General features: G+C 37.0%; 1 protein-coding gene across 50 annotated transcripts in view; it reads left to right on the top strand.

Annotated features, from left to right (window-relative positions):
• The window catches only part of CLASP2 (cytoplasmic linker associated protein 2), a 142,727-nt gene that overhangs the window by 53,889 nt on the left and 63,221 nt on the right, over positions 1-25,617 (top strand). For 41 of the 50 annotated variants that reach the window (XM_068202833.1, XM_068202796.1, XM_068202713.1 and 38 more), the window contains 5 exons: positions 2,272-2,418; positions 17,793-17,872; positions 22,237-22,329; positions 22,981-23,126; positions 24,635-24,770. In XM_068202833.1, the coding sequence (XP_068058934.1) occupies positions 2,272-2,418; positions 17,793-17,872; positions 22,237-22,329; positions 22,981-23,126; positions 24,635-24,770 (602 nt within the window). Of the gene's footprint in view, positions 1-1,571; positions 1,768-2,271; positions 2,419-17,792; positions 17,873-22,236; positions 22,330-22,980; positions 23,127-24,634; positions 24,771-25,617 lie in introns of those variants that run through there. The other 9 variants (XM_068202875.1, XM_068202911.1, XM_068202893.1 and 6 more) reach the window with 2 other exon arrangements.

Here is a 25,617-nt window from a genome sequence, read left to right as displayed (position 1 = left end):
TTGTTTGATAAAAATAAAATTCTTTTATCTGAGTCACTGGTTCCCAAAGGACACAGTTGTTTGGGGTTGTCTAGATTTTTCTTGATTAGGAGATTTTGCATAAGTGAGCAAATGCTCACTTTCTGTTTTTAAGATTGTATTGCAAATAACTTTATTGTTTCAAAGGTTTGTGTAATATTTGCATATCAGTGCAGCATTGTAGAGCTGTTGGGTAGTAGCATGAAAGTCATGCCTGTTACTTCATCAGATTTGAAAGTGCAGCAACAGAACCATTTTTACTTGCAAAGCCTGTTTTCACTTTTAGTCTGTTTTCATGATTTAATACTCACGTGTCAGTGTTGATCTGATCATGCTGTTCAAAAATCTGCAAGATATTTCTAATTTAAAATTACCTGTAATGCTGCAGATATCCTAGGTATTAACCCTTGCCATTTACCCTTCTATGACAGTGTTTAAGTCATTTCACTTAATCTGGCCTTTGTATTAGTGGTTTTCCTTGCTCGAAATCTTAATGTCTGGGTCTGTTCAAGATAGTGAGAGTAAAAGCATCAGGAATCAAAATGTATTCTGGCTCAGCCCGTATGCTGAGCGGGAGTGCTGTTTCCATGGCAACACACAGGACAGTGAGGGGGAAGGCTGATGCTTTTTCCTCCGATTCAGAGAGTTAACAGATCCAAACAATTACTCTTACCAAGATTCACTTAAAAATCAGTATTTATAAGAGAGGAGGAAATAATGAAAATTGTTAATATGCATCCGTATTTTTTTTGTGATGGTGGTTTATTTCTTTGATCATAGAGATTCATTAGTGCAAAACACAGCTTTTGACAAATGCTAGAAAAATGTGCTAACTATAGCAGCAGTGATCTTGGACACGTTAAATGCAGGGTGTTTTGACGTTCAATGGTGCTGCCAGTGCTGCTGGACAAAAACCTTGCTATACCCTTTAATGCAAGCTGCCTTCCTCGTGGAAGCTACATTGATAAATATAGTTGACATTTCCCTGGGAGCAAGTTCTGAATAAGCAAAGGGTAAACAGTTAACCATTCCTGAGATGATGAAGTTTTGCAATTAATTTTTTTTTTTTTATAGATGGCAGGTTTTAAAGCAGGTAATATGCTAAATTGGTCTTTCATTGCTGTAGTGCAGCTGTGTCTCAGCCTCGCCCATTTTATTTATTATAGGAACCATAGGCTGGATGTTTTCTGTGCTCAAGCTTATAGATAAATCCTTCTTTCCTAAGTGGGTGTGGAAAGCATTATGTTCTACTGTTGGAATATGTTGGGGTTCTTTTAAGGCATAATATTTTGAATTGAGACTGTTTAGTCACTAGACATGAATTTCTTGCATGATTAAAAATACACAAACCTGAAATTATAGGAAAGAGGAGTGCAAGCCCTGGAATATTGTCTGCCTGTCTAATTTTTTAAACGAAGGATTGGAATAGTGGCAAATACCATGTGTGGGAATGAATTTATTTGCATGGAGAATTTTCACCTTTTCCTCTGGCGTTGGCTCCCAGAAGATGATGTCACCTTGCAGCTCATTGGTTGTGCAGCACCTAGTGCAGGGAAGGGAGAGAAAGATGCCGGCACAAATCTCAGTGGTGGATCTAGGGTGTTTGCGAGCAGATTTTGATAGAATCTTTGATTAGTATTAAGAATTTACTGCATGTGGCCATGTGAGGTGCTGGGTGCGTCCTAGGGTGAGGGGATTGAAGAGCTATCAGAGGAATGAGGCGACTGATCTGCAAGAGGATCTGTGATTGTAAGTTGAAAAATCTGGGTGGAAGGAAGGAGACAGGGAGTGCTAGTTAGACACATTGTGGGAGGATGTGTAGCAGAAAATGCATGCATGAGTGAAAGAAGGAAAAGGAGAAGCATTTTTCCTCGGTAGACTGGAATGATAAAAATTATATTAAGGGCTTTCATTTTGGGAAAATATTAAGAAATTGTTAAAAAAATTCAGTCTGTGCAAAGATATTTTTCCTTTGTGGGAGTGGATGTGTAGGATCCGTTTTTTATGCTCAGTTCTACTGTGGTTAATTATGAAGGCAAAATACTATTTTATAAGAACTTGAAATGTGGAAAATGCTCTTTATCTCCCATTGTCATTTTATTCCTACATCAGAGACAGGACAAACTGGTAAATACTTGTTTTTATTTATGCATTTTGTGAGTTTCTGTGCAATGTGAAGGAAAATAGTTTGTTAGGAAATGAAAATACACCCATTCTAATAGCTCTATTTTTATTTAACATATCTTTTTCTAGACAAAAGCTTTGATGATGAAGAGTCAGTGGATGGAAATAGGCCATCATCAGCTGCTTCAGCCTTCAAGGTTCCAGCACCTAAAAAGCCAGGAAATCCTTCAAACAGTGCAAGAAAGCCAGGATCAGCTGGTGGGCCTAAGGTTGGAGGTAATGTAAAGCTATTCAGATTCTAATCAGTGTTCCCAGAAACCTTGGCAGAGCAGGCACAAAACAGAGAACTTTGGAAGGTGATGTTTAATTCATGACTGCAGTATTTTTGCAGAGCTGAGAACATTAAGGGACCCTGTTTTATGTAATTATTCATCTGTAAAGGTGTATGAATGTCTGTCTGTTTTTGTGAGTGTACACTGAGCTTATAAAGGTCTCTCACAAATAAAATTAATGTCTGGAGATAGCATTTATGTTGGTGAAATAAATATATATGTATGTATATATATATATATGTGTGTGTGTGTGTGTGTGTGTCTCTGCTGGAACCCACACTGCATTTATTGTATATATAAATATCCTGTGAAATTCTGGACAAGGTCTGTGTAGATTAAATTTTTACTGTAGGTCTGCACTGTTTCAAGTGGCTCGAAAGGGTTAGCCATCACCCAGAGCCCTCATCAGAGGTGTATGATACATCTGGATGACTTTTATTATTATTATTCTAACTGTCAGTATTGTGAAATTGGTTGTGAAAGATAAAAAATTAAGGCCAAAAGCCTTGGCAGGATTTTTCTGCATGGTATGGCTTTAAAGCAGTGTAATGAGGAATGCTTAGTAATTATGATCTTAGAACAGGGAAATCCGCATTTTTTTAGGGCGGGGGTCGTCTAACAAAAGCAACTGTTTACTGTTAAAGAAGTGGCTGCTTTTTTGATGGTTCACGTACACATTCAGAAAAAAAATACATAATTCTGTGGAAATACACCATACTTCAGGTACAGGGTTTTTATGGATAAGTAATTCTTTTAGTAAGGGGTTTTTGTAAGAGTCATTTTTCCATGTTCCTATTCATGCAATCTCATATGTGATCTGCAAAGCAAATAGAAAATTTGGAAGAAGATATACATGGCAAACCTTAAATATTTTTATATTAGTAAGATACTGCTAGTGTTTTGAAAATTTATTGGTTTTCAGTAATGATCTTAAGAATTCCTAATAAATTGAAAAGATTTCCATAGGGCTGGATCAGCACTGTCATAGTGTAACTGAGAATTGATAGGAATATATATCAGAATAGTGTCAGAAAATACCACCTAAAAGACTCCATAAAGGAAATTATCTCATTGATATTTATTATTGTTGTTATTATTGCACATAGAAAGTGTTATAAATAAGTAAATATAAATAACTAATTATAATGTAATCTTCTTTAACCTGAAGCATGGTGGTTTTTGCATGCAAGACTAACATACATAGTACCAGAACTGAATGCTTAGGATGGGCTTTCAATATGGGCTTTTAATAATATTTTACTAAATATAGATAGGTTTTAATGTAATTTTTTTTATATGTAGGCTTTCACTTTACATGCTCCGCAGTAAAAACATGGAGATACAAAGTGAAGGGAGATAAGAACAAAATAACCACTTCCTGATTTTTCAGTCTATCTAAAAATACAGTAGTAAAGCAGATTAAAACCCCAAAAATTAGTACATTGTTTTTTCTCTTTTTCCTATATTGCCAAACTTAATTAAAATTAAGCATGCCAAAACCAGAGTACTTCAGTCATTCCTTGCTTTATACCATCTCCTTTCAACTGTGGAAAATATTGGGGTGTGTTTACATACCTGTCTATTTCTCTTCTTTTTTTATTCTGTAGGGTGTCTGTAGTCAGTATTTTAATACAGTATTTACAAATCCTGCATCTCCTAGCCAAATCAAGAACATTAGTGTAGATGCCAAATGCAATTCTTAAACAATAAGGTCATAGCCTCTTCCAGAAGTGAGGAATTTCCTGTAATAATCTTTATATGAACAATGACACTAGGTTAGTCAAGAGGCCTGGGCAGTCCACTGTCCCATCTGACAGTGGTCAGAAACAACTGCTAGAGACACGTTCAAGAACAGGAAAAGTGTCTAGAGGCACACTGTCATTATGGGACAGAATGCTGGTTTTAGAAAGCTTTATTCCACAGACAACCATGGTCTTTGGTTAGGGCATCCTATTCTGTTTATCCTAGAGACTTCCTGGATCTTTATGACTACAACAAAACCTTGATGCTCTTTCACATCCAGTTTCTGTAGGATCTACTTTGCAGATGCCTAAAAGACATCTGAGATTTTTTTTCCAGCCTCAAAATTGCCATCTCCATGGAGTAAATTTATAGTTCTGGAAGTTGTTTGCTCTTGCTGATGTAGTAAGAATCTGCTGTAGCCTACAGTCCCAAATCCTTGTGCTCACCACTGCATTCCAAGTCAGTAGTCAGTAGGCGTGCCATTTCTTGCCTTTTCCTCATAAGCACTGGATGGGTATTTCAGGCTTTCACTGCTCACCTCGTGCTTCTGCCACTTGTTGGTCCTGCTTGTCCCTTTTCTCTGACTCTCAAATATCCATTAATCCATATTCAGAAGTTGCAGTTCAGCCTTGGAGGAAGAGCTAGCAGCAGTTCCTTTAACTGTGTTGCTTTTTATTTCCCTTCCACAAAAATCTCCAAAGTCATGTAAGTGACCTGCATTTGAAGCAAGTTTTTACTGCAGTTTCTCCTCTTCAGTCTTCTGTGACCAGGCAGAATTTAGTGCAGATAGAAATTGTGTTGTGCAAAGTCTGAGATTACTGCAAGTTCCACTCACTTAAACTGCCTTTTATGTTTTAAAGGATCCCAGAGATCCTTTTCATAGAATGTTGCTTGACAAAGGTGTATTTTCCTATTAGCTATAGGTGGCAAAGTACAGGTTTTTTCCTGGGTCCAGAAAGGATTTGAGGCTTCTCTGTCTTGATCCAAGAAAATTGAACTCCTTAGCCATGCTGCTGGCTTTCTTACCTGCTGACACCTGCTGAACTATAGCTCAGATGCCTGTGTGTTTAGCTTTTCATTATATATGTCATGGAGATGGTTCTTAAGGATGAAATGGGTAATTGTGCCACTGCCCAGATATGCTATTCAAGTGAAAGGACTCATCTGATACTCAGAAAAAGAATTTCTCAGTTTTGAGCATTTTCCATTAAATGTAGGAAATGTGCTTTGGTGGCTTTGGAAGTGCAACATCATCATCCAGGAAGGCAGGTGAAACAGTATTTATATGAGCAATAGCAATGTCCTGCTCAGCCTGAAATTCTCTCTCCTTGTGCTGGAATGACTGTGCCAGATATTTTCCTATTGGCAGTCAGGATGGGAAGGCTTGTGGAACTTGTGGATTTGCTGACAGGCATGATCAAGCCTACTGAAGACAGCTTGCCAAAAACGTACCACATCAGGCAGCCACAGTGGTTTCCTGCCCTGGGAGTAAAGAATCCAGCAGGCTGTTACTCCTCTGGCTTTTCTGCTTGGAGATGTTCAGACACTGAGCTTCTTGTTAGTGATGAATGAGAAGTGACAGGTCTTCCACTTAATGGGACAGTGCTTTGTTTGGCATATTTCTTATTCCATGGTCAATACACTTTGCCAAGTTAGACCTTTGCCAGCAAGCACACAGCTGATCTACTTACTTCTGATACACTTGATCTCAGCTCTTCATTCAGGTGGTGGAGCCTCTGGAAATACCTCTTTGCTCTAAAGTCTTCTCACTGAGGGTGTGCACTCAGTTTTCTGCCCTTGCAGAAATGGATACTCAGGGGCTTTCTTTTGGCAGTATGGCTCAAACAGCTTTTTAATCGTAAGGGACACCATAATTTACAGTAGAAAAGGACTTGAGTATGTCAGCCAAATGAGCTGTATTCCTGTCCCTGTGCTGTTCAAGATCTCTTATAGGTCTTTGGCAAGTTCTCTTGCAAATGTGAAAGCCCTGTTCCAAGTCTTCTAGGGAATTGCCTGCTTGTATACCATTTGGAAGCTTTATGTAATCTAAGTGTTAGTAGGAAACCTCAGGCTGCCTTAACAAGAAGTCTGGCATCCTCTCTTTTCCCAAAATGTCAGTTTAGGTCAGTATAGTCTTCAAAATGGATTGAATGTAGAAATGGTGATTCTTCAAGAGAGCCATGTGGCATTTGGAAGAAATGCTTGCTGATGAAATACAGTCATGACAGAAGTTTCTGTTAACTTGCTTTTGAATTTTTTTACAGAAACCTCTGTGGGGCTGGAGCATTAGTCTTAGTGTTGTAATTTGAAACAAGGTGAACTTCATACTTTTTGCAGCATTTTCAGCAGGAAGATACTGCATTGTGTATTTTTATCTGTATTTCATTGGAGTTTTTTTTACTCTTTAGTACATTGGCGGGCTGGCAATATTATGTATTGGTTATTGTTTTACACTGGCAATATTGTTACACTTTTTGAAGTATCTAATGTATCTGTAGAAATCAGTTAACTGGAAGACCTGGTTGAACCAGGTGAACAGTTTAGCAGTAGAAGGCTGTGAGAACTATAGTTACACCACACATGAAGGAACTGTAGGAAGCTGTTCCCAGCTTTAGCAAATTTGAAGTTAGGTTTTTGTATGTGTCATTATGCTTTTTTTCCCCTTCTCAATAACACATACAGGTCTTTGTTAAAAAGTATTAAAATGGTGCATATTTGCTTTATTTGGCTCGATTTCCTAGCAGAAGACATTTGGAAGCCTTTAGAGGCTTTAGTAGGACAAAATTTAAATGAAAAGGCCCTGTGTAAAACAAATTTGAGACTGAAAGATAGGTGAATCCTCAGCTAGTTGAAGTCAACCTCATTAAAACTACGTGCTGTAGTTAAAAAACATTAGTGTTAAAAGGGCTTCAGTAATTGTGGAACTGTAAACACACATGGTTAGTGAATGGACTTGAAACAAGATAGATTCATGCTCACTGTATCGATTGTCTCCAGACTCAAGAGAGTTCTATGTTCACTTGTACAAAAAAGAAAAAAGAATTCATAACAATTAATGCCCACAAGGTTTTTTTAAAAAAAATTTGAATTCTGCAGAAAGTAAGTTCATTAATGTCTTCTCTGTTATTCTTATTATTCTTGTTATCCCTCATTAAGTGATTTCCAAAGATTTGTTGTGTAAAATAAACCAGGATTTTTTGGTTTTCTTTATTCTACCCTGGTCCTTGGTATGATGTATACTTGCACTGAGGTAATATTAGTCAGCAAAGCACCCCTGACATTCTGTGGCACTTAGTTTCCTTTTTGATTTTCAAAAAAATCAAAAAGGTGGCGGTGAAATTCAAGGATTTTTCTTCACCCTCCCAGCTCAAAAGTCATTTTGAGCAGCCTTAGAGATTAGCCTTGGGTATCAGAGTCTGAATCAGAGAATTTGTTGCAGAATGCCTGTTTGCTTCCTTTTCCCCACAGTTAATGTCAATTCACTTCCATCCCAAAAGATCCTTGCCCATGATATTGCTGGGTTGCAATCCTGTTGTCATGAACTTGCAGCTGTTTTAGTCTAATCCAGAGTTCAGGGAGGTAGAAGGACTTTCAACTTTCCGTGTCCTCTGAGAGTTACTGGATTTTGTTGTTGTTTATTCCCCTGAATGACACTTGATGTTAGGGTTCCCTTCCGTACAATCAGTGCTCTGTTCTCCTAGCACCATTATAAAGGGTTGTGCAATCACTGGGGTTTCTATTTGTGTAGTAAATACCTTCCTTTGCAACTCTATTCAGCAGAGGGATTGAAAAATCCACCTTAATAAGGAATCTGAATGAAAACAAACATACATGATAAATTTTGAATATATATATATATATATGTATATCTATATTTTTACACCTATACATATACCTTCAGAAAATATGTGTATGTGTCCCTAACACTGTTCATTGGTCTCTGTGTTGTCTATATGTCACCCAGGTGATAGTTCATCCTACCCTGTTTTTCACTAAATTTCTAGAAGTTTCAGTTAAATTGTAGGATTCATTATGTTGCTATAAGCATGATATTATATCAGATAGTCTTTTCTCAAAAGGCTGATAGTCTGGAAGTTAGTTTATAAATGGATAAAACAAGGAGAGAGTACCAGTGGAGCACAAATGAAGAGGTCTGGAGATAAAAGCACACCGCAAGATGTAGCCCAGCCTGCTTGTGACATTTCTGCCTGGGGTTCTGGTCCCAGACATCTTACTGGCAACCGTGGGAGTACCAGACAGTGAAGAGAATAAGGAAGACAACCCAGCCCTTGTTTAGCTGCTGACACTGAGTACTGATTATTTGAAGCAGTAGGAAGGGGAAGCAATTTGTTTGTATTTTCATGGGGGTTAAACTAGAAGGAAAAAGACGGAGGAGGGAGAAGGAAGATGGACTAAAATCAGCTGACCCTGCCACTTGGAGTCCTTATGGACTGTGACTGTGTTGAAGAGTAAGCAAAGACAACCATTCCAAAATGTTCCCGCATTGCTGCTTTGTGGAGTAGCAGGTGTGATTCCTCTTCATAGGGTGGTGTGTTGGTGTGTGGGAGAAGAATCGTAATAAACCTGTTTCATTTCTTTTGACAATGGTATATGCTTTCAGACAGAGAAACAGGGAATGGAAATTATTTTTGTAATATAAGTATTTGTACCTGTGTTGGAAGTTATTTTTTGGAATGTATAAATTAAATGTTTTTTAAAATAGAAAAAACAACATTTCAAAGTCAAGCTACTTCGACCTGCTGTCTTACCCTACTGAACTTCTAGAAGTAAAAGATAAAAATGTATTATCTAGAAGATGTAGAAATGCTAATTGTGTAGTTTGTGGTGACAGGTGGTGTGAATTGTTGTTAGTAAAGTGTCTGTTTAAATTGTTCCAAAATGGAATACACAAATGGGCAGTGACAACAGTAATGAAAATTCTATATTACTGAAACTATTACGTCACAGTATCTCAAATCATTCTGTTTTGGCATCAGAATTACAGATGGTACAAATCAATTGTTTGTGTTCCTGCTTGTTCTCAGTAATTTCTGTAATGTAAAATAATTAGTGCAATTTTCCCCCTTCAAGTGTTAAAACTAGGATCAAATTAAAGTAAAATGTAAATAGGCTATTAGGAAGTTATAATTAAAAACTGAAAATAAGACTAATGCTATCATGTTCATAAAATTAGCGTAACTTCCAAACTCACCTGTTGAAACTGAACAAATGGGCCAGAGTCGCAAATGTATGTCCTTTTAATTATTTATGAAAACTGAGTGCCAGGAGAGAAAAGTAATACATGAGTGCTTTGAAAGATTACCATGGGAGCGTGAACATTGTGCATGAGTTGAAAGATGACTGCATGAGCTTCCAGTTGAGTAGAAACCAACATTAATCAATTTGAGATAAGCCTAAAAAATCAGGCATCTCTGTTCTCGCTGCTTGTGGAACTGCTTGGCTTCTTCCACATCCAGGCTTTGGTACTACCTAATGTATGCTATCCAAACATTGTACTAAGAATAACATTGTTATTTTCCTTGATTTGTAATTTTCTTATTTACTGTGTGTTTGGTAAATGTTTATTAATTGAATTGATCACCACAGCATGTCGTGAAGAGCTAGTATTATTAATCTTTTATACCTGTGAAACTGTGTACAAAGGAATTGAGGCTAAACTTGCTGAAACTATGCATTCAGTGTTAAGAATCAGCTTCAGACATTACTGCCTACATTTCTTGAAGCATGTAATATTCAATACATAATTCCAAAGGAATTTGCATGCTCAAGAGCAGCTTCGAATTTTTACTACATGTGTGCTGGTGCTGTCATCTTCAGTCCACCTAAGAATTATTTTGTGCTTCCTCTTAGTACAGGAGTCCTTTATTTGTAACTGATAAACATGTTACACCTCAAGGCTTGAGATGTGCTATCCTAATAGTTGAAAACCTGGCACCACTTTCTTCCGTGTAAGTGCACTCACTCCTAATTTCTGCTTGTCCCTCCTGCTCCTGTTCTCTCATGGGCTGTATAATTGTACGGAGAGACCTGCTTAGCATCTCAGCCCTCAGAGACAGCACACTCACTTGTTGGGTGGAAACTTCTGTTCATGAGCAATATCCCTGGCATGTAGGAGGAATGTTTTAATGGAACAGGCGCAGTACAGGTGGGCTGTCTTGGGAAGTTCTCTAACTGTGTCTGCCAAATTTCTAAAATAGGCAGATAAAGTAAGGGATACAAGGTATTGTAAGGGTATTTCAAGATACTGTGCTGTTTTGTTCAGTTTATGCTGCTGTTTCAGTTTGAATGACTTTCTGGGTGCCGCAGGGATGATGACTTTTGGCATTGGAAGAAGTGGGGTGGACAAGTCAGTTCAGAGTGAATGTCAGTCACTGGGGCTGAACATGACAGAATTCATCTGTCAGTTTCCTTAAAGTGGGCTTTCTGGTGAATGCTTTTCTATTCTGCTTGGTCACTTGAATTGTTTTCTAAGCTGGTTAAAAACAACAGGAAGGCTTTGCCAGTGGAGATGCTGGGGAGGATAAAAAAAAGGTTCATTTGGGTTTAGTATTAAAAACATTTTTCTGAAATTCATTTCGAAAACTCTGCTGACTTGTGTTGGAACAACTGAACAGGTTTGCTGATACTAGTTGCCTGTCTTGGGTGTCTTTGTCAAATGCAACTACAGTGGCCCATGAGACTGGTACAGGTTCCTTTTGTTGTTCTCTCTCTCTCCTGTTTCCCTATATGCAGGTAATAACTACCATAAGACAAATGTGTTGAGCAACCCAATAAGTTAATCTCCCAATGAACTTCTGTTTGTGAGGTTTCTCTGGTAGACAAGGTGTGTGCTTGCAAAAGTCTATGATGACAGAGAGGCTTTGGAGAATGGGGAGTTACTTGTTTGCAGATGCAGTTGCTGTTTTCTCAGGAAATGGACACAAGGCAGCTGAAATTCAGTTGATGAAAACTTATCTAAGCTAGAATCTCTGCAGTTCTTAATGGTTTGGTCTTCCTCACAGTTTTATTGGCGGAGTTGTGTCAGTTAGCAGCATGATCTGTTTCTTAACTTGTATAGCAAAGCCAGTAAGTGATGCTGACAGTACAAGTTACTTAATTTTATCTTACTACTTAATTTTATCTAAGTTGGTCTAATTATATCCATCCTATAGGATTTACCGGTGTAATTATCTGAAACTATGGGTCTTGTCTAAAAAAAATCTTGTCTAATGTTAATCCAAGTGGTTTTTACTTGAGCAACTGCTGCTTCTTTGTTGCTCTTAAATGTTTTCCTAACTTAAGCAGGCAAGTTGAAAGCATCTATACCGAGTGATTCTCAATCACCCAAAGATGAAAGAACGCCTTTGTGCTTCATACAGATACCTGAGACTGAAGAATACTTATTTGCTAGTTTTATGGGAGGTTTTATTCAAGTACGTCAGTTGAAGTTAATGGATCAGTTTTTCAAACATGGGAATAAGAACATTTAGAATGTTAAAATCTGTTAATACATCAAGGTTTCTATGCATAGTATATCAAATAGCTTCAGATAACTCAGTAGTTTAAAACCTGAAGGGAATTATCAAAACTTCTCAGTCTCCAGCCAATTTCCAAACATTTGGTTCCTGTTTTACAGAACCAGACTTAGGAAAAGATGCTATTCTAGACTATTTTTGTAATCCCATGATACCTGGAAAGATAAATAGAGTCCTTACTGAGATTGAGATCAGTCTGTACAGGAGGGTAGTATCAGAGTAATTTGCCTTAAGTCACCCTTTCCTTCTCAGGGGTTGTAATTCAGATCATTAAGCACTGGAAATTTCCTTCCCTGGCCCCCAACAGATCCACTTTAATAGTAAATAATGAGGCCTGACCCAAGGATGAACAAGTAGATTTTGCAAAGACTGAGAGCTACAGAAGATTCAGGAAAAATCCCAGTTACAGAGACTAACAGACAGCAGAATGTACATTCAAAGAATTAAATATGACCTTTGCAACATCTGCCCACTATGGCTGGGAACAGAATGTGGTTATTATTGCAAGTACCATGCTGAAGAAACAATTAGGTTTTGTGTCTTCATCATTGATAGGATTGTTGTGATCTATTATTTATAGGTTGTGTGTGCATTGGCTTGTTTCTTTGGTTGGTTTTGTTTGGTATCAGCACTTTCCTTAGATCCACTCCACTCGGGTCTTGTGAGAGAGGCTGTCCATTTCACCATGTAGCTTCTGCACTTATCCTTCCTTGAGTGCATTTTGTTTAAGTATTGCTCTATTCCCCATAGCCTATACTTAGTCTTTCAGCAGCTGTACTTTTTTAAGCTGTCTGGGCTAATTTCCTTCCCTGTTTTCTCTAAATCATCTGTATCCTGAGTCAGCCACTGGATTGTGCTGCCTTGGTGTTTGTATGGCACCACAGTGAGGCAGACTAGGGAACTTGCTCAGTGAAACTATTCATCTTGGCCAGTTTAGTTTATTCTCGGTATAGCCCCTCCCTTTGTGACTTAGTGCTCATCTGTACCAGTGCTAGAATGAAAGAGGTCAGTAGGAGTGAGTGGGAGTTGCCAGTTAACCTATTATATGAAAAGCTGAGTAAGTACTTGAGCTTATCCTGCCTTTTATCCCACGCGGAGCTGAAGCTGAAGCTGCTGTCTGTTCCTAATTTACAGCTGATTGTTTATTAACCTACAAAGCCAAAAGTGTAACAGTAGTTTTTTTCTTTCAGTCCAGAATGAACTGCATGTTTTGCTTCAGTCTCTGATAGATAAGAAATGAAGCTTTTGAATTAGCTGAGACAAAGGTGTAACATTTTGTTGTCTTTCCAAAAAAAAAATTGTAGTCCCCATGATTTTACTGTAGGTGTGTTCTTAAGTAAGATAGTTATTGCCTACAGTTAGAGATTTCTGAAGGATAAAAGACATCTGAGAAACAGTCTCCCTTTCAGAGTTTACTAATGTTAAATTGTGATGCATGTTGTATCAGAAAATAGTTAAATTTTTTTAGGGAAACATTTTGAGAAAAGTATTTAGGAACAAAAAGTGAAACAGAGTTTTTGAGTATTTGTTAGACTCCTAAGTTTCTATACCCTGAAATTCCCTTTTTTCACAGTGAAATTTTTTGTTGTGAAATTTTTGTCAAAAGACATATGAAAGTAGAAAAAAAATGAATTTGACTAGTAAAGGCCTGCTACCAAATTGAGCAAATTTTTTGTACTTTTAGGCCAGCACTTGTGTACTTTATTTAACAGTTAGGCATGCTTTGAATAAGCATTCTCTTTTTCAAAACAGTAATACAAGTCCAAAATCACATTCAGCATCTTTCTTTATCCATATAGTGTTGTCCCATTGTTTACTCATCCCATGATGTACAAGTTTGCCATTAATACTGGGGAGAGCATCAAGGCAGTAGAGCAAGTGAACATTCCAAAGTTGTGATATATTGGAAGTATTTCAAGTGTTTTAGTCTGAAGAGGGGAAGAACTCAACCACAGGAATTAACTCCTGGGTGAAAAAAATGATGTCACAAAAGGCTGGGTAATTCCCTTGCTTGCATACAGTACCCTTTCTGGTGTTGAGTTATTCTGAGTGCTGAACTCAGCTTTATGACTGGAATAAACCTTCTTCCAAAAAAAGACTCCTAGGGCCTTTCAAAGTGTTAGAAACCTTTATGTTTAACTCATGAAAGTGTCATCTCTGTCAGCAGTCTGCAGGAAGTGAGGGATTTTTTTTTGCCTCTCTTTCCAAACTCACTGAGCTTCAGTTTAAAAAAGAAAACAAACCTGAAGACGCACACACAAAAAAGAGAAACCTATCAAAACCCCCCACCACTCCACTGTAAAACTGAGAGAGGCTTCAGCTATCATGATATGCTTCCATTTCAAGTCTGTCTGTTATGTTTGATGTATTTTCACCAGCTTCTTGAAGTGGAGCTGAGGCTTCCAGGGCTCTCTGAGAGTCTGTCAAACTAGAAGGCTTGAAGGATAAGAAAAAGTAAAGGTTAGGAATGAAAACTAACAAACAGTGTGCATAAATGTCTTGAATGAATTTTTATTCCTCTCCATGAGAGAATTTTTTCTTCTGGGTCTCAGCTGAATAAAAGCTCAGTTGGATTCAAGTCCAAAGACAGGGTAATATAATTATCCAGCTGATGAGGCTCTGGATTTTAGCTGTGTGCTGAGCACTTAAAGATGTTAAAAATGCAGTGGGGTTAAAGCCCCCTAGAATTGTTTATAGTGTTCTTGCCTTTAGGAATGCAGTAGCTGAACTTGTCCGTAATTGGTCAAAGGACTGTGTGTTCCATGAGGAGCCTTGAACATGCACTTTTCAGTGGAAGGAATTAATACTAGAGAGAGATATAAGAAATGAGTAATCACAAGCTTGGTCTGAGAAGGTAAGCGGTGAAACAGCTTATATATGTGCTCTGTCAGATACATCAGTTTGGGGTCTGGAGGCAGCACTGTCTGAATTGAGAATTTAGTAAAACTCTGGTGTTGCTTTTGTGGAGGAGAGTCAAGCCTTACAAAAGCCTGAGAGATCCTTTGAAGGCATCTGTATGTGCATGACTGTTATGTACCTTGTTAGCACAGTAAAATACTTTCTCCTAAATTGGGAAACAGCAGGTGGAGTTCTGTCATTTTTTTATTGTCTCTACAGAAACAGTGACTTGGTAAACAGAATTGGTAAAAATACTTAGAGATTGGAAAGGGAAGGGAAAAATTTAACAGTATGTTTCCTCTTTAGGAAGTGTGGACTTCTGACTTCTATACTATATGAAGAGAAGTTACTTCATACTTTGTTCTGGTATGCATATGCCATCGTGCAGTTGAGGAGAAAGATCAGTGAAATAGAAGTGAAGTGTGGTTTACAGATTACTTTGAACCACATAATTTTTTTTTTTTACCAGCTAATAAAACAACTTTTGGAGAGTATTAATTTAAAAGAAAATTGTTTTGTAGATGTGAGCTAGTTGTTGAAACTCAGGAAGATGGAAAGTTCTCTGTGTCGGGACTATGTCAAATGAATTTTAAATAGTAGTCTGTCCCTCCTCTTTCTCTTTTTGAAGTAAAAAATTGTCATTCCTTGGATAAAGGATTTTCCCTTACTGCTCAGGATTCATTACTAGATGATGTTTAGGTGCTAGAAATATCTGTCATGTAACGCTTGCTGTTTCCTAATTTTAAAAGTGATACTTTAGGGCAGACTGAAGGTGACAGCATCTGCTTACTTAGCAAGGGCAACTTCATCTCCTTTTAATCTTTTTTCTTTATGATGTATAGCAGTGAACTAGAAATACTTGAAATCCAAACATTTTTCTATATTTTTGTGTTCGTGGCCTATATGTGTCAGTGTGTAACGTTTCTGTAGTTTATTCCCTAAAAAAATTCATAAGTAAAGGATGGAAATTCAAAGTACTTTTTTCCCTGTGTTAGCATAGGTATTTGTGTATTTATGTAACTGAATAATAATACAAAGCTTTTGTAACCTTACTTTTCTATTTACTTTTCCTGAGTAGGTATTGTATATTGACTCTGATTGTTTTGTTTCTATGAGACTTTCTTAACTGTCAGAGTATTTGTGAACAAACAAATGAGGTTATGATCTGAGCATGTACGTAGCTGTTTGTACCACCCACTTTAATGTGTTTGTACCACCTACTTTTACACTGGGCCAAATTACTTCTTTCTAGATGTCTTTCCACAAAATTCTGCTCTGACAAGCGTGTTCTCCCTTTGAAGAGCTGTACAAGTTTGTGTACAGAAGGATGTGTTCTTTCCCTCTTCATTTTTTTTAGCTGCTCAAATAGTCATTAACTTTATGGAAGAGTTTGTTCCCTCTACTCTCTGGAAGGAGAAGAAATAGGTGGTTAAAATATCTTTTTTCTCTTCTGGCTGCCACTGGCAATTGTAACAGATGGTGTTGGAGATACACATGTTGAAATGTGTTGTGTACAGCATCTCTTTACAGCATCCTTTGAGAGCTAAGGCCTCAAAATGTATTACATGTTCCTATATCATACTGCAGGTACTGTGTCCAGATTCTGTGGTTTTACACTAATGAGCCACAAAGGTATGTGAGAGATCTTGTTCTGCACAGCAGTGTTGAGATCTAGTAAGTTTGCCACCAAATTTGTAGTAGTGCACCCTCGTACTTCCAAACTGCACGTGTATACAAACATAGCAGACATAATTTCCTTCACTATAATTAAGAGATCAGGGACTGTAAAACATGATTCTTAGAGTGCAGCCACCAAAAATATGATTCATCAAGAATTCCTAGCTTTTTGTTCTGGTTGACCACTCAGCCTCTTAAATGCTTTTTCTTGATGTTTTTCATTTGTTCTGTAGTTAGTAAAATATGTGTCTTCTCTGTGTGATGCCTCCATTTCATTCTGCAAGTTAGGGAGGACATTCTTCCATCTATCCTGTAGGCCTCACTCTGAAAGAGGCATTTGTTCCCAAATACTCATTTGCTATGACAGATTATATTTTTCCTTTCAAAAGGGAAATGTTCAACTGGACTGATTCCATGTGGTTAATATGTTTTGTCGTATTACCTTCCTGATGCAATTATTGAAGATAATTAAGGATTCTGCCAAGCTTCACCTTGTGCTTGGAGTTCTAGACTTGTAGCATAGCCTGGACTTGATGACCTTGTTCTTTGATTTGATAGTAGACTTGAGCTGATTTCTTTTAAAAAGGGGTCTTTCTTGATAACCTAAGTTTTTGCAGGAAAGCAAAATCCAGACATTGTTTTCAAATAGTTTTCTTGCTTAGAGTTGTCTTAGCTTCTAAGACAAGATGTTAATGAAATTTGCAAGGTATACCAGTGTGAAACCAGCAAGTGGTTACCTGTCAGTGTTCTTCCCTGGTCCTTCTGCTGGGCATCTTTGGCTGTCATGTGAGAACAGTTCCATCGTGAGTGGTCAGAAAACAAGGTCACTGAAGTTCAGATTTTGCTCCAGTGCAAATTCTCCTCACTATGTCTTTTCTTTTGTTGTTGAAGTTCTTGTAACTTTAAGACTAAGAAATGTACCTCACGCTTCTTAGATTCATGTGAGAATACTGGAAAACACAAAAATCAACCCCCAGACTTTCAGGGTTGATTATTAAGGCACATATGTTAAGACGAAAATTCATCCTGAGGAATTCAGTTTAGTGATGAATAGCTCTTGCTCTGGTAAATAATTTTAAATTTGGGGCTTTATTTTAGAACATTTTTGTTGTCAGGGTGCAGGTCTCAGAATTGAATGCAAACAGCTGCTAGAGGATTGTTATATGAAACATGTTTCCAATTAGACACAAAAATAAAAATTATGACACCATTAAGTTTGTCAAATTGAAAATTGCTTGGAATTGTTAATTTTGGGTTAAAAAAACGGTAATTTTTTTTTCTTATGGTGAAGTCAGAGTTCAAGGTCTTGTGATTCTACACATTATGTACAATTCTACACAAAAATGCAGCATTTTTGTAAGATATATTAAATGTTTGAAAGTGGGTATGGTGAAAGATGGTTGTAAGAGATTAGAAACCTTGATGTATGTTAGATCCTTTTTAGCAGTATTTTATGTTTATTTAGGTTCCTCTAAAGAAGGAGGAGCTGGAGCTGTGGATGAGGATGATTTTATTAAGGCATTTACAGATGTTCCTACTGTACAGGTGAGATGCTGTGTATATTCATGTTTGTCTTCAGAAATATGTTATTTGTAATAATGGGTTAAACTGCTTTTAAAATTTACATAATTTTACATTGTTTTAAGCAAGCATCATTACTTTTCCCTCTTTCTGACCTTAGAGTCTCCATGGAGAGCTCTTTATATTTTCCCAGGAGTTACCAAAAAAAGTGCCACCTTTTCTTTACTGTCCTGCTAATTATTACCACATTGTGTTTTGGCTAAAATGCCTTATTGCTTTTCTCAAACTTTTTCAGGGAACTAGTGAAAATAATTGGATGTTTTAATAAGAAAAAGATTAATATGATGTTGGGGAAGTTTAGGGCTACAATTTCAAGGCATAATCAAGTAATAATAATACAGGCAAATAATTTAAACAGCAAGAATGGTATTTTCAAATTTGCCTGAATTATAATGATGTGTGTCTGGTATACCTGTCCTTATTCTAGTAATGCTTAAAAAAATTTAATCTACTGCCTTATTTTCATACTAATGAAGTTGTTGGGTTCTGAGTTCTTAATTAAAAGATCAGATTTGAATTTCTATTCTTTTAGTGTGGGAATTGCATGTATTTGATACTTTCACATAGTTGAGTCATTTAATATGCGTGTAGCGTACGAGGGCTATTTTGAATGAGTTTTCCTTGAGCAGCCGTGGTGTGGAACACAACCAAAATCTCAGTAAACCATAGTTCCCAAATGACAGAAGGATTTTGTAAGACTTCCCTGTCTTGATATGTACTTTTGTTCTATTTCTATTTCCCAAGCATAGTTACTTGTTAGATCTGCTTCTGCAGGCAGCGATACTGTCTGTTTTCATGAAGGAGTACTCAATCTCCATGATCCCTGTCACATCAAGGAAGTCTTTGTCTAACACTGTAAGAGCTTTATGTATCTTTGCCTCTTCAGACTGTGTTAAGAATTCTTTGGAGGATAAAAACATGCAACTCTTAATATTGTTTATTCCTGGTATGTTGAACAGAGCCATGTTCCACAGAAGAGAGAATAGTTCAGTGTAGTTCACTGTAGTTCAGTGCCTTAGTGTGTGCAGTCTCAAGCACAGTCCCACACAGAGTTCTCTAATTATTCAAGCTGGTTGGTAACACTGCAGGAACAAAGCTGGGGTGACCACAGGACATGGACCAACACATGTTATTTTCTGTCTGACTGTTGAATGGCCTAGGAAGGTAGGCCATTCTCTAAGCTGCAGGAGATAGAGGAGAAAGACATTTGTCTTTACTAATCTCCCTCAAGCTGAGGTGAGTAGGCAGGAGAGAAAAGTGTAGCTGACTCCAAAATTACTTATTTGGCTCATGGATGAGCATGCAAGATAAAAACATTATGTTTTTTCCATGTCCTTAGGAATAATAACTTCCTGGCCAACTTCATGCTTCTGGTTGTGGACAGTCTCTGATCTTTCAGAAAAAGAAAACCAAAGCAGATTTCACATTCTGTGACCATGTTAATTACTAAGGAAGTGGGATATTTCTCTGTTAGACTTGAGAAGAAAGAATGTTTATGAACTGTAGTTTAACAAATTACCCTAAAAGCAAAGGACAGCATGAGGAGAGAGAGTTGTTTGTTACTGGGCCCATTCCTGTGTCTCTTCTGTTTTCACTGCATTTATGGGTTTGAGTAGTGGCTTCAATGAAATTAAGAAAGGAAACTATATGGAAAACCAGATTCAATTCTGGATCAAGATTAACTGCTTTTGAATTAATCAAATAAATTGAGATTACTTACAGTGTGGATATGTTTTAAGTCATCCTTAAAAGTCTCCAGTGGTAGATCTGACTTTCCGGTAAGTTGTTCATATGACTGCTCGTATTTTTTTAGGAATGTCATATTGTGTACTTGTACCCAGTTTTTAATCCCCATACTGAAAATACTTGCCATCAGTATGGTTATTATCCTTACTTGTGTTGGAACTTTTAATTTTTCTGTCTTTGATGTTACAGTTGCCTTTAATGAGGTGTGTTTATGTTGCCCTCTAATGGATAGCAGCAGTTTATGAAGAAGATGGCTGATTTTTAGATGTAGTCTGATGGATATGTGTGCCAAAAAGTACCGTAGTAACAGGATTGTACCTTCATATTCAAAATTACAACCATACTGTTTTTACAACTTAAACCTTTGCTGAAACAGAAGAAAAATCTGTGTTTGGGTTATTAGGAGTAACTCCCATTAATACCTAAAATTTGTTTGAAAACAAGTTCAGGTCTTTTATAAAGTCTGATGTGGGAACTTGTGAGCAAAAAATGCATTATGTCATTGGCTGAACATATAATTTCATCTTGGCCTGCTAAAAGTATAATTAACTGAGGCCAGGGAGAAAAGAAATTATTAAAATTCTGCCTTTTCGTCCTGTGAAATTAAGGCAGGTATGTACAGTCTTGAAAATACAGGATTTTTCAGTGGAATTATGGTTTTCATTTCATGACAAAATAAAATTATACCATTTATTAAATTCTACACTGCAATGCCAATTTGAATATTCCTAAGTCCAGTTCTATTTGTGAGAAGTAATTAAAGAAAAATATCAGTTATTTGCCTGGAAATGCTAATAAGGTAGACATTAACCCGTTGTAGAGGTTGCTTCTGTGTTTGCCTGGTGCTCAGCTTGTTTTAGTCTTGCAGCAGTAACTATACTGTACAACATGGTCTCTTATGACACAGAGGCTGACAACAAAAAAGTTATATTTTTAGGACTTAATGAAACAGCTTGCAAAAAGTTTTTGTGCCTTGACCAGGACTTCCGAGATTTGAGTGTGCATTGAACAGTCCTCAGTTAGACACCAGCAAAAGGCATCATCCTGCTTCCCTTCTTCTTGCACCTTGCTTATGATAAATGCACAGAGAAATGCTGAGTTTGCAAAGAAATTTTCACCTGTTCTCTTGTAGGATGAGCCTTCTGTGTATTAAAGGTTTGAACTGAGCAGGAGACAGGTCTAAGGGGGTTATGGTAAAGGGAGATTCTGAGGTTGAATCATGCCGTGAATTCCGATGTCATGAAGTGCAACTGTAATATAAAACTGCATCTTGAGTTAACCAGTGACTAGTCCTTTACACTTTCAAAGAAAAATACAAATTTTCTTTCAGAATGGAAATTAATTTTGATAAAAAAGCTTACTGAGACACACACAATACTTATACTTACAGAATTAGTGTTAGAATAAACTAGGGCTGTTTAACAACTATTAATAGGCTACCAGTATACACAAATACATTAAATGGTGTCTCAGGTGTCGTCAGGTGCTTGTGTACGGGCCGGTGAGTTTTGCCCAATGTGATTACGTAAAAAAACTTCTGATCCAAAGAACTGGAAATGTTTAGCTGAAAATACTTTAAAAAAAGCAAACAAAACAAAACCCTGGCCAGATTAAGTTTCTGCTTACTAATCTGCTTCATATTCTCTTTAAGTTTTTCTCAGTCTGAAGGGAAAAAAATCTTTAAATTTTGTGTATGCAGTGGAAGCAGAAAAAAGCATCCTTTGAGTTATGTCCAGGAAAACAGAAGGGAAATAAATTAATTTGAAAATAATATTTTTTCATGAGTAGGCTTTTTATTACTTTCTTCTTTAAAAATCTGTTCTTATACACATACAGTTCAATAAAGACTGTATAATTCATTCTATAGTTAATTTATAAACAAATAGTGACTTGCATGATTAGATTGTTCAGGCTTCAGTATTGGTGGTCTTCCTGTATAGTAAGAATTCTGTCTAGAGGTGGCTCCTTATATTTATTTACTGATTGTATAAGTTAATAAATGATAGTCTTCAAGTAGCAATACATAGAAAAGCTATGGAATCCTTTTAATTTAATTGTTGAGACAAATTCTAATTTTAGTGTTCTCACAGCCCAGTTAGTTCCTCAGAGTCCCAGTTCCAAAAGAGTTGCAATGAGTTAAAATGTTGGTTGAGTTTCATTCTAAGAGTATGAAAATTGAAATTGAGTTTCAGTAGTACTGCAGCACATTATCTAAAATCTCTGCTCCTATTGAATTATTTATTTTTTTAAGTGGAGTTAATGAAATTGTGGGTATGGTTAGCTCATCACAAAGGTGAACGGTAAAATCTTTGAGTTTAAAGGAAAGGAAAATTCTGGAAGGAAAATGTTGCTTCTTCAGCCATTTTTTTTCGTGAATATTCATTATTCAGTGATATCCTTACAGATTGGGTGTTAAAATGCCCATTTATAACTCCTTCACAGGTCTCTGGAACTTTGGGAGTAAGATTTGTGGGATTAGAATTGTATTTTCACTCTTCTCAAGATATTTTTCTTCATCACATTACCTGGGATATTAACAATACAAACTTCTGGTTTGTTTTTTTTTATTTTTAATTCTTCAGATCTATTCTAGTCGAGAACTTGAAGAAACGTTGAACAAAATCAGGGAAATTCTCTCAGATGACAAACATGACTGGGATCAGCGAACTAATGCGGTAAACTTTTCATCTGATTTCAGGCTTGGGTGGGTGTATTTCATAAAGCAGAGAGACCCATATATTTTAAAGTGGTTTTTTTTCTTTAAGTCATTACACTCCAGGTAATGAAAGAAATTTTCATTTTAATTTTTGCACCTTGAATTTTTGTATACCAATTATGTTTGAGTATTTTTTAAGTCTAAAATGCATTTTTGCTGACATTTAAAGGGAAGCTTTTCTAGAAGCTGTCATATATGTTTAAGTTTGGCATTTATGCAAAGTTACACGTTCTACAGGTTAACTGCTAGCATTAATATCTCTTGTGTACAGCCATGAAAAGTTACACTTGAAATGTTAAAATGTTTGTGTGTATGTACCATTTATATTTTTTAATCAGGTTTATGGCATCTTAATTTTTTATAAACAGGTATGTGAACAGAATTATGGGTTTGTCATGTATTTATATTCTGGACTCAGATTTTTTTTTTTTTTAGCTGTAGTGCTTAATATAAATTTTTGACAGTTTTTTTAAATTACTGCTATATATTTTGAAAGTTTTGCTTTAAGGACATGCCAACATGTGTTTTTGCATAGTGAAGCGGTTCCTTTTTCTTCTGTTTTGAAATGCATATTGGCAGTGTCCTAACCCAAACGCATTGGTTTTTTCAGCTGAAGAAAGTTCGGTCCTTGCTCGTTGCTGGAGCTGCACAGTACGATGGGTTTTTCCAGCATTTACGGCTGTTGGATGGTGCTTTCAAGCTGTCAGCCAAGGATCTCAGATCCCAGGTGGTTAGAGAAGCCTGCATTACTGTAGCGTAAGTACAGTTCGTGTGCCTTTGTGCACCTTGCTAGATGTTACTGTGGGGTTGGCTTAGGGGTGCTTTCTCAGTGTCCAAGGAGAGAGTCTCTTGTTGGACTGCTGTACACTGTGACTGATAAAGGGTCAAGTCTGGATCTGAAGCCACAGAGGAAAAGAAATGCTTAAAGGAAATTGTCCTCTGCGGGGATACACATAGTTGATAATCCTGTAACAAATTGTATGTGAATAACCAGTTACCATCATTGCCAAGTCATCATTAGTGCAGGTTAATACAAACTGCTGTGAATGATACTGGGGACTTATTTTAGGATCGTTTATGCTTGGGTGGTTGGCACAGTACTTCACTGGCACTGCTTGCAAAGACAACGTGAATAGCACTGTAGTGGTTTGAACATAGAGTGGTTTTCTGAAGTAATACCTCTCGTGGAATCATGGAGTGGGTTTGGGTTGGAGGGACCTTAAAGATCATCTAGTTCCAACCCCGCTGGCAATGCAGGGACACCTTGCACAGGACCAGATTGTTCAAATCTCCATCCAGCCTAGCCTTGAACACTTCAAGGGTTGTCTCTCTGGGCAAGAGACAGATTACCATGATAATTTTAGAAGTTGTGGCTAAAGTAAAATAAAGTTTTCACCATTAGCATCTCGTGGACTCCTTTAAATTCAAGGACAGAGGGGAAAACCAGAGTAGACTTTCCATTTCTGTGTTTTCCATGACTTTTTTTATCCTCTGGAAAGACATTTGTGTAACCACCGGTTTTCAGTGGCCATCTGAAACAGGAACACCACAGAGTTCATCCTTGCTTTTCTGGTCTCCTGTTTGAACAGACTGAGGTGAAATGTTGAAGCATACAACTGCCCTTTCCCAGGAAATAGAGACTTTGAGAAAATAATAGTAACGTTTCCTAACATGAAGTCAGGAGGAGTGTAAAAGTACTCTGCAAGTGTTCTCATCCAGGCCTAACAACCTGGAATTTTCCTTGATCCCTAAAACTTTGATATATCTGATGTGTCATTTGCTGCTGGCTACAAATTCTTTTTATATGGTCTTTCTGTATGAAAAAAGCATTTGTTGTCACCAATGGACAGTTAAATTACTGTGTGTAGCATGTGTTTTTATATTTGTTAAAACTGAAAATGTAACCTTTAACAGGCCAGGGAGTCAAATTTTATGGTTGGCTGATTGTGGTGAGTTCAGTAGTTTTGCCTGCATTCAAAAGGAAAAAAAACCTCAATAATTTATTACAAATTTTAGATTTATACATCTCAAAGTGTGTTAAAAAGCAGAAATACAGTGATACTTATGTGGACATGAAAATTTCAGCTTTCCAATTGTAGTATTTGTGTTTCATTATGAAATAAAGTAATTTGCATTTGGTTTCTCAGTGTGCCTGGAAATCGTGAAATTGAGAAAATCTTTCGTTTGAAAGATGAATCTTTAAAACCCACAGTAAACTTTGTTATTTTAAGACTAAGAAATTACTTTATGTTTTCTCTAAACAGCCACCTTTCAACTGTTCTGGGAAACAAGTTTGACCACGGCGCTGAAGCAATTGTGCCTACTCTTTTTAACCTGGTTCCCAACAGCGCCAAAGTGATGGCCACCTCTGGGTGCGCAGCCATCAGGTTCATCATTCGGGTAGGTGTTCCAATCTCACTTTGCCTGCTAGGAATTTTCAGGTAGTGGCTCTTGGCAGAGATAACAACTATACTGAAATACGGGTTTTTAAATCATTCTTTAACAACGAAGGAGTAGTGTTTCTCATGGGTGGACAAGTACTACATATCATTGAAACCAGTTGGCAGCATTGTCATAGTAAAGATGGAAGAACAGGTATGAAAAGTAAGTCTGTTTTCATGGTTTTATGTTTGGGTTTTTTTTAATGTATTAATTGAAAAAAGACCAAGTGTGTTTCAAAGGGTAACTGCTTTTTAACTGCCTTCTTGGAAAAGACAAAGTCAAGCTAGTAGCTAAGAAACTAGCAAGAATTTAAATAGTGCAAACAACAAAACAAAGGTATTTCTTTTTACATATACACTCCCCCCCAAAAAAAATTTGGAACCATGGAGGTAATGATAAAATGTTGAAGAGGCTACACATATCTGGATCAGTTCAGAAAACACAGGTTCATGAAGGAAAAGTCCAATAGAAACTTGAATTTTTAAATTCAAGAACTTTATAAGCTGAATCCCCAAAGCTATATCATATGGAACAGAGGAGTGTTCTATCCTAGCTGTTTTCTATTGAATGTTCTTTAAGCATGTACTGACTGGTGTCTCAGGCAACATATTTAGAGTTTGGGACTTGTACTGCTGCTTTTGTGTTTCATATAAAGTAGGAGATTGCCTGTAGTTTCTACATTAGAAGTTGTGGTGTTCTTAATGCCAGGCACTTACTGTATTTTACTATGATCTCATCAGTGGTTTTAATTTTGTAAGTTGTTGGAAAACCTCAGAGGTTTCATCACTTACACCTTTTGTTGCCA

Source organism: Anomalospiza imberbis, chromosome 1, assembly GCF_031753505.1.
Source record: "Anomalospiza imberbis isolate Cuckoo-Finch-1a 21T00152 chromosome 1, ASM3175350v1, whole genome shotgun sequence".
NCBI classification, from domain to species: domain Eukaryota; kingdom Metazoa; phylum Chordata; class Aves; order Passeriformes; family Viduidae; genus Anomalospiza; species Anomalospiza imberbis.
The sequence above is the reverse complement of the archived record's forward strand: the minus strand, read 5'-3'. Positions and strand labels throughout refer to the sequence as shown.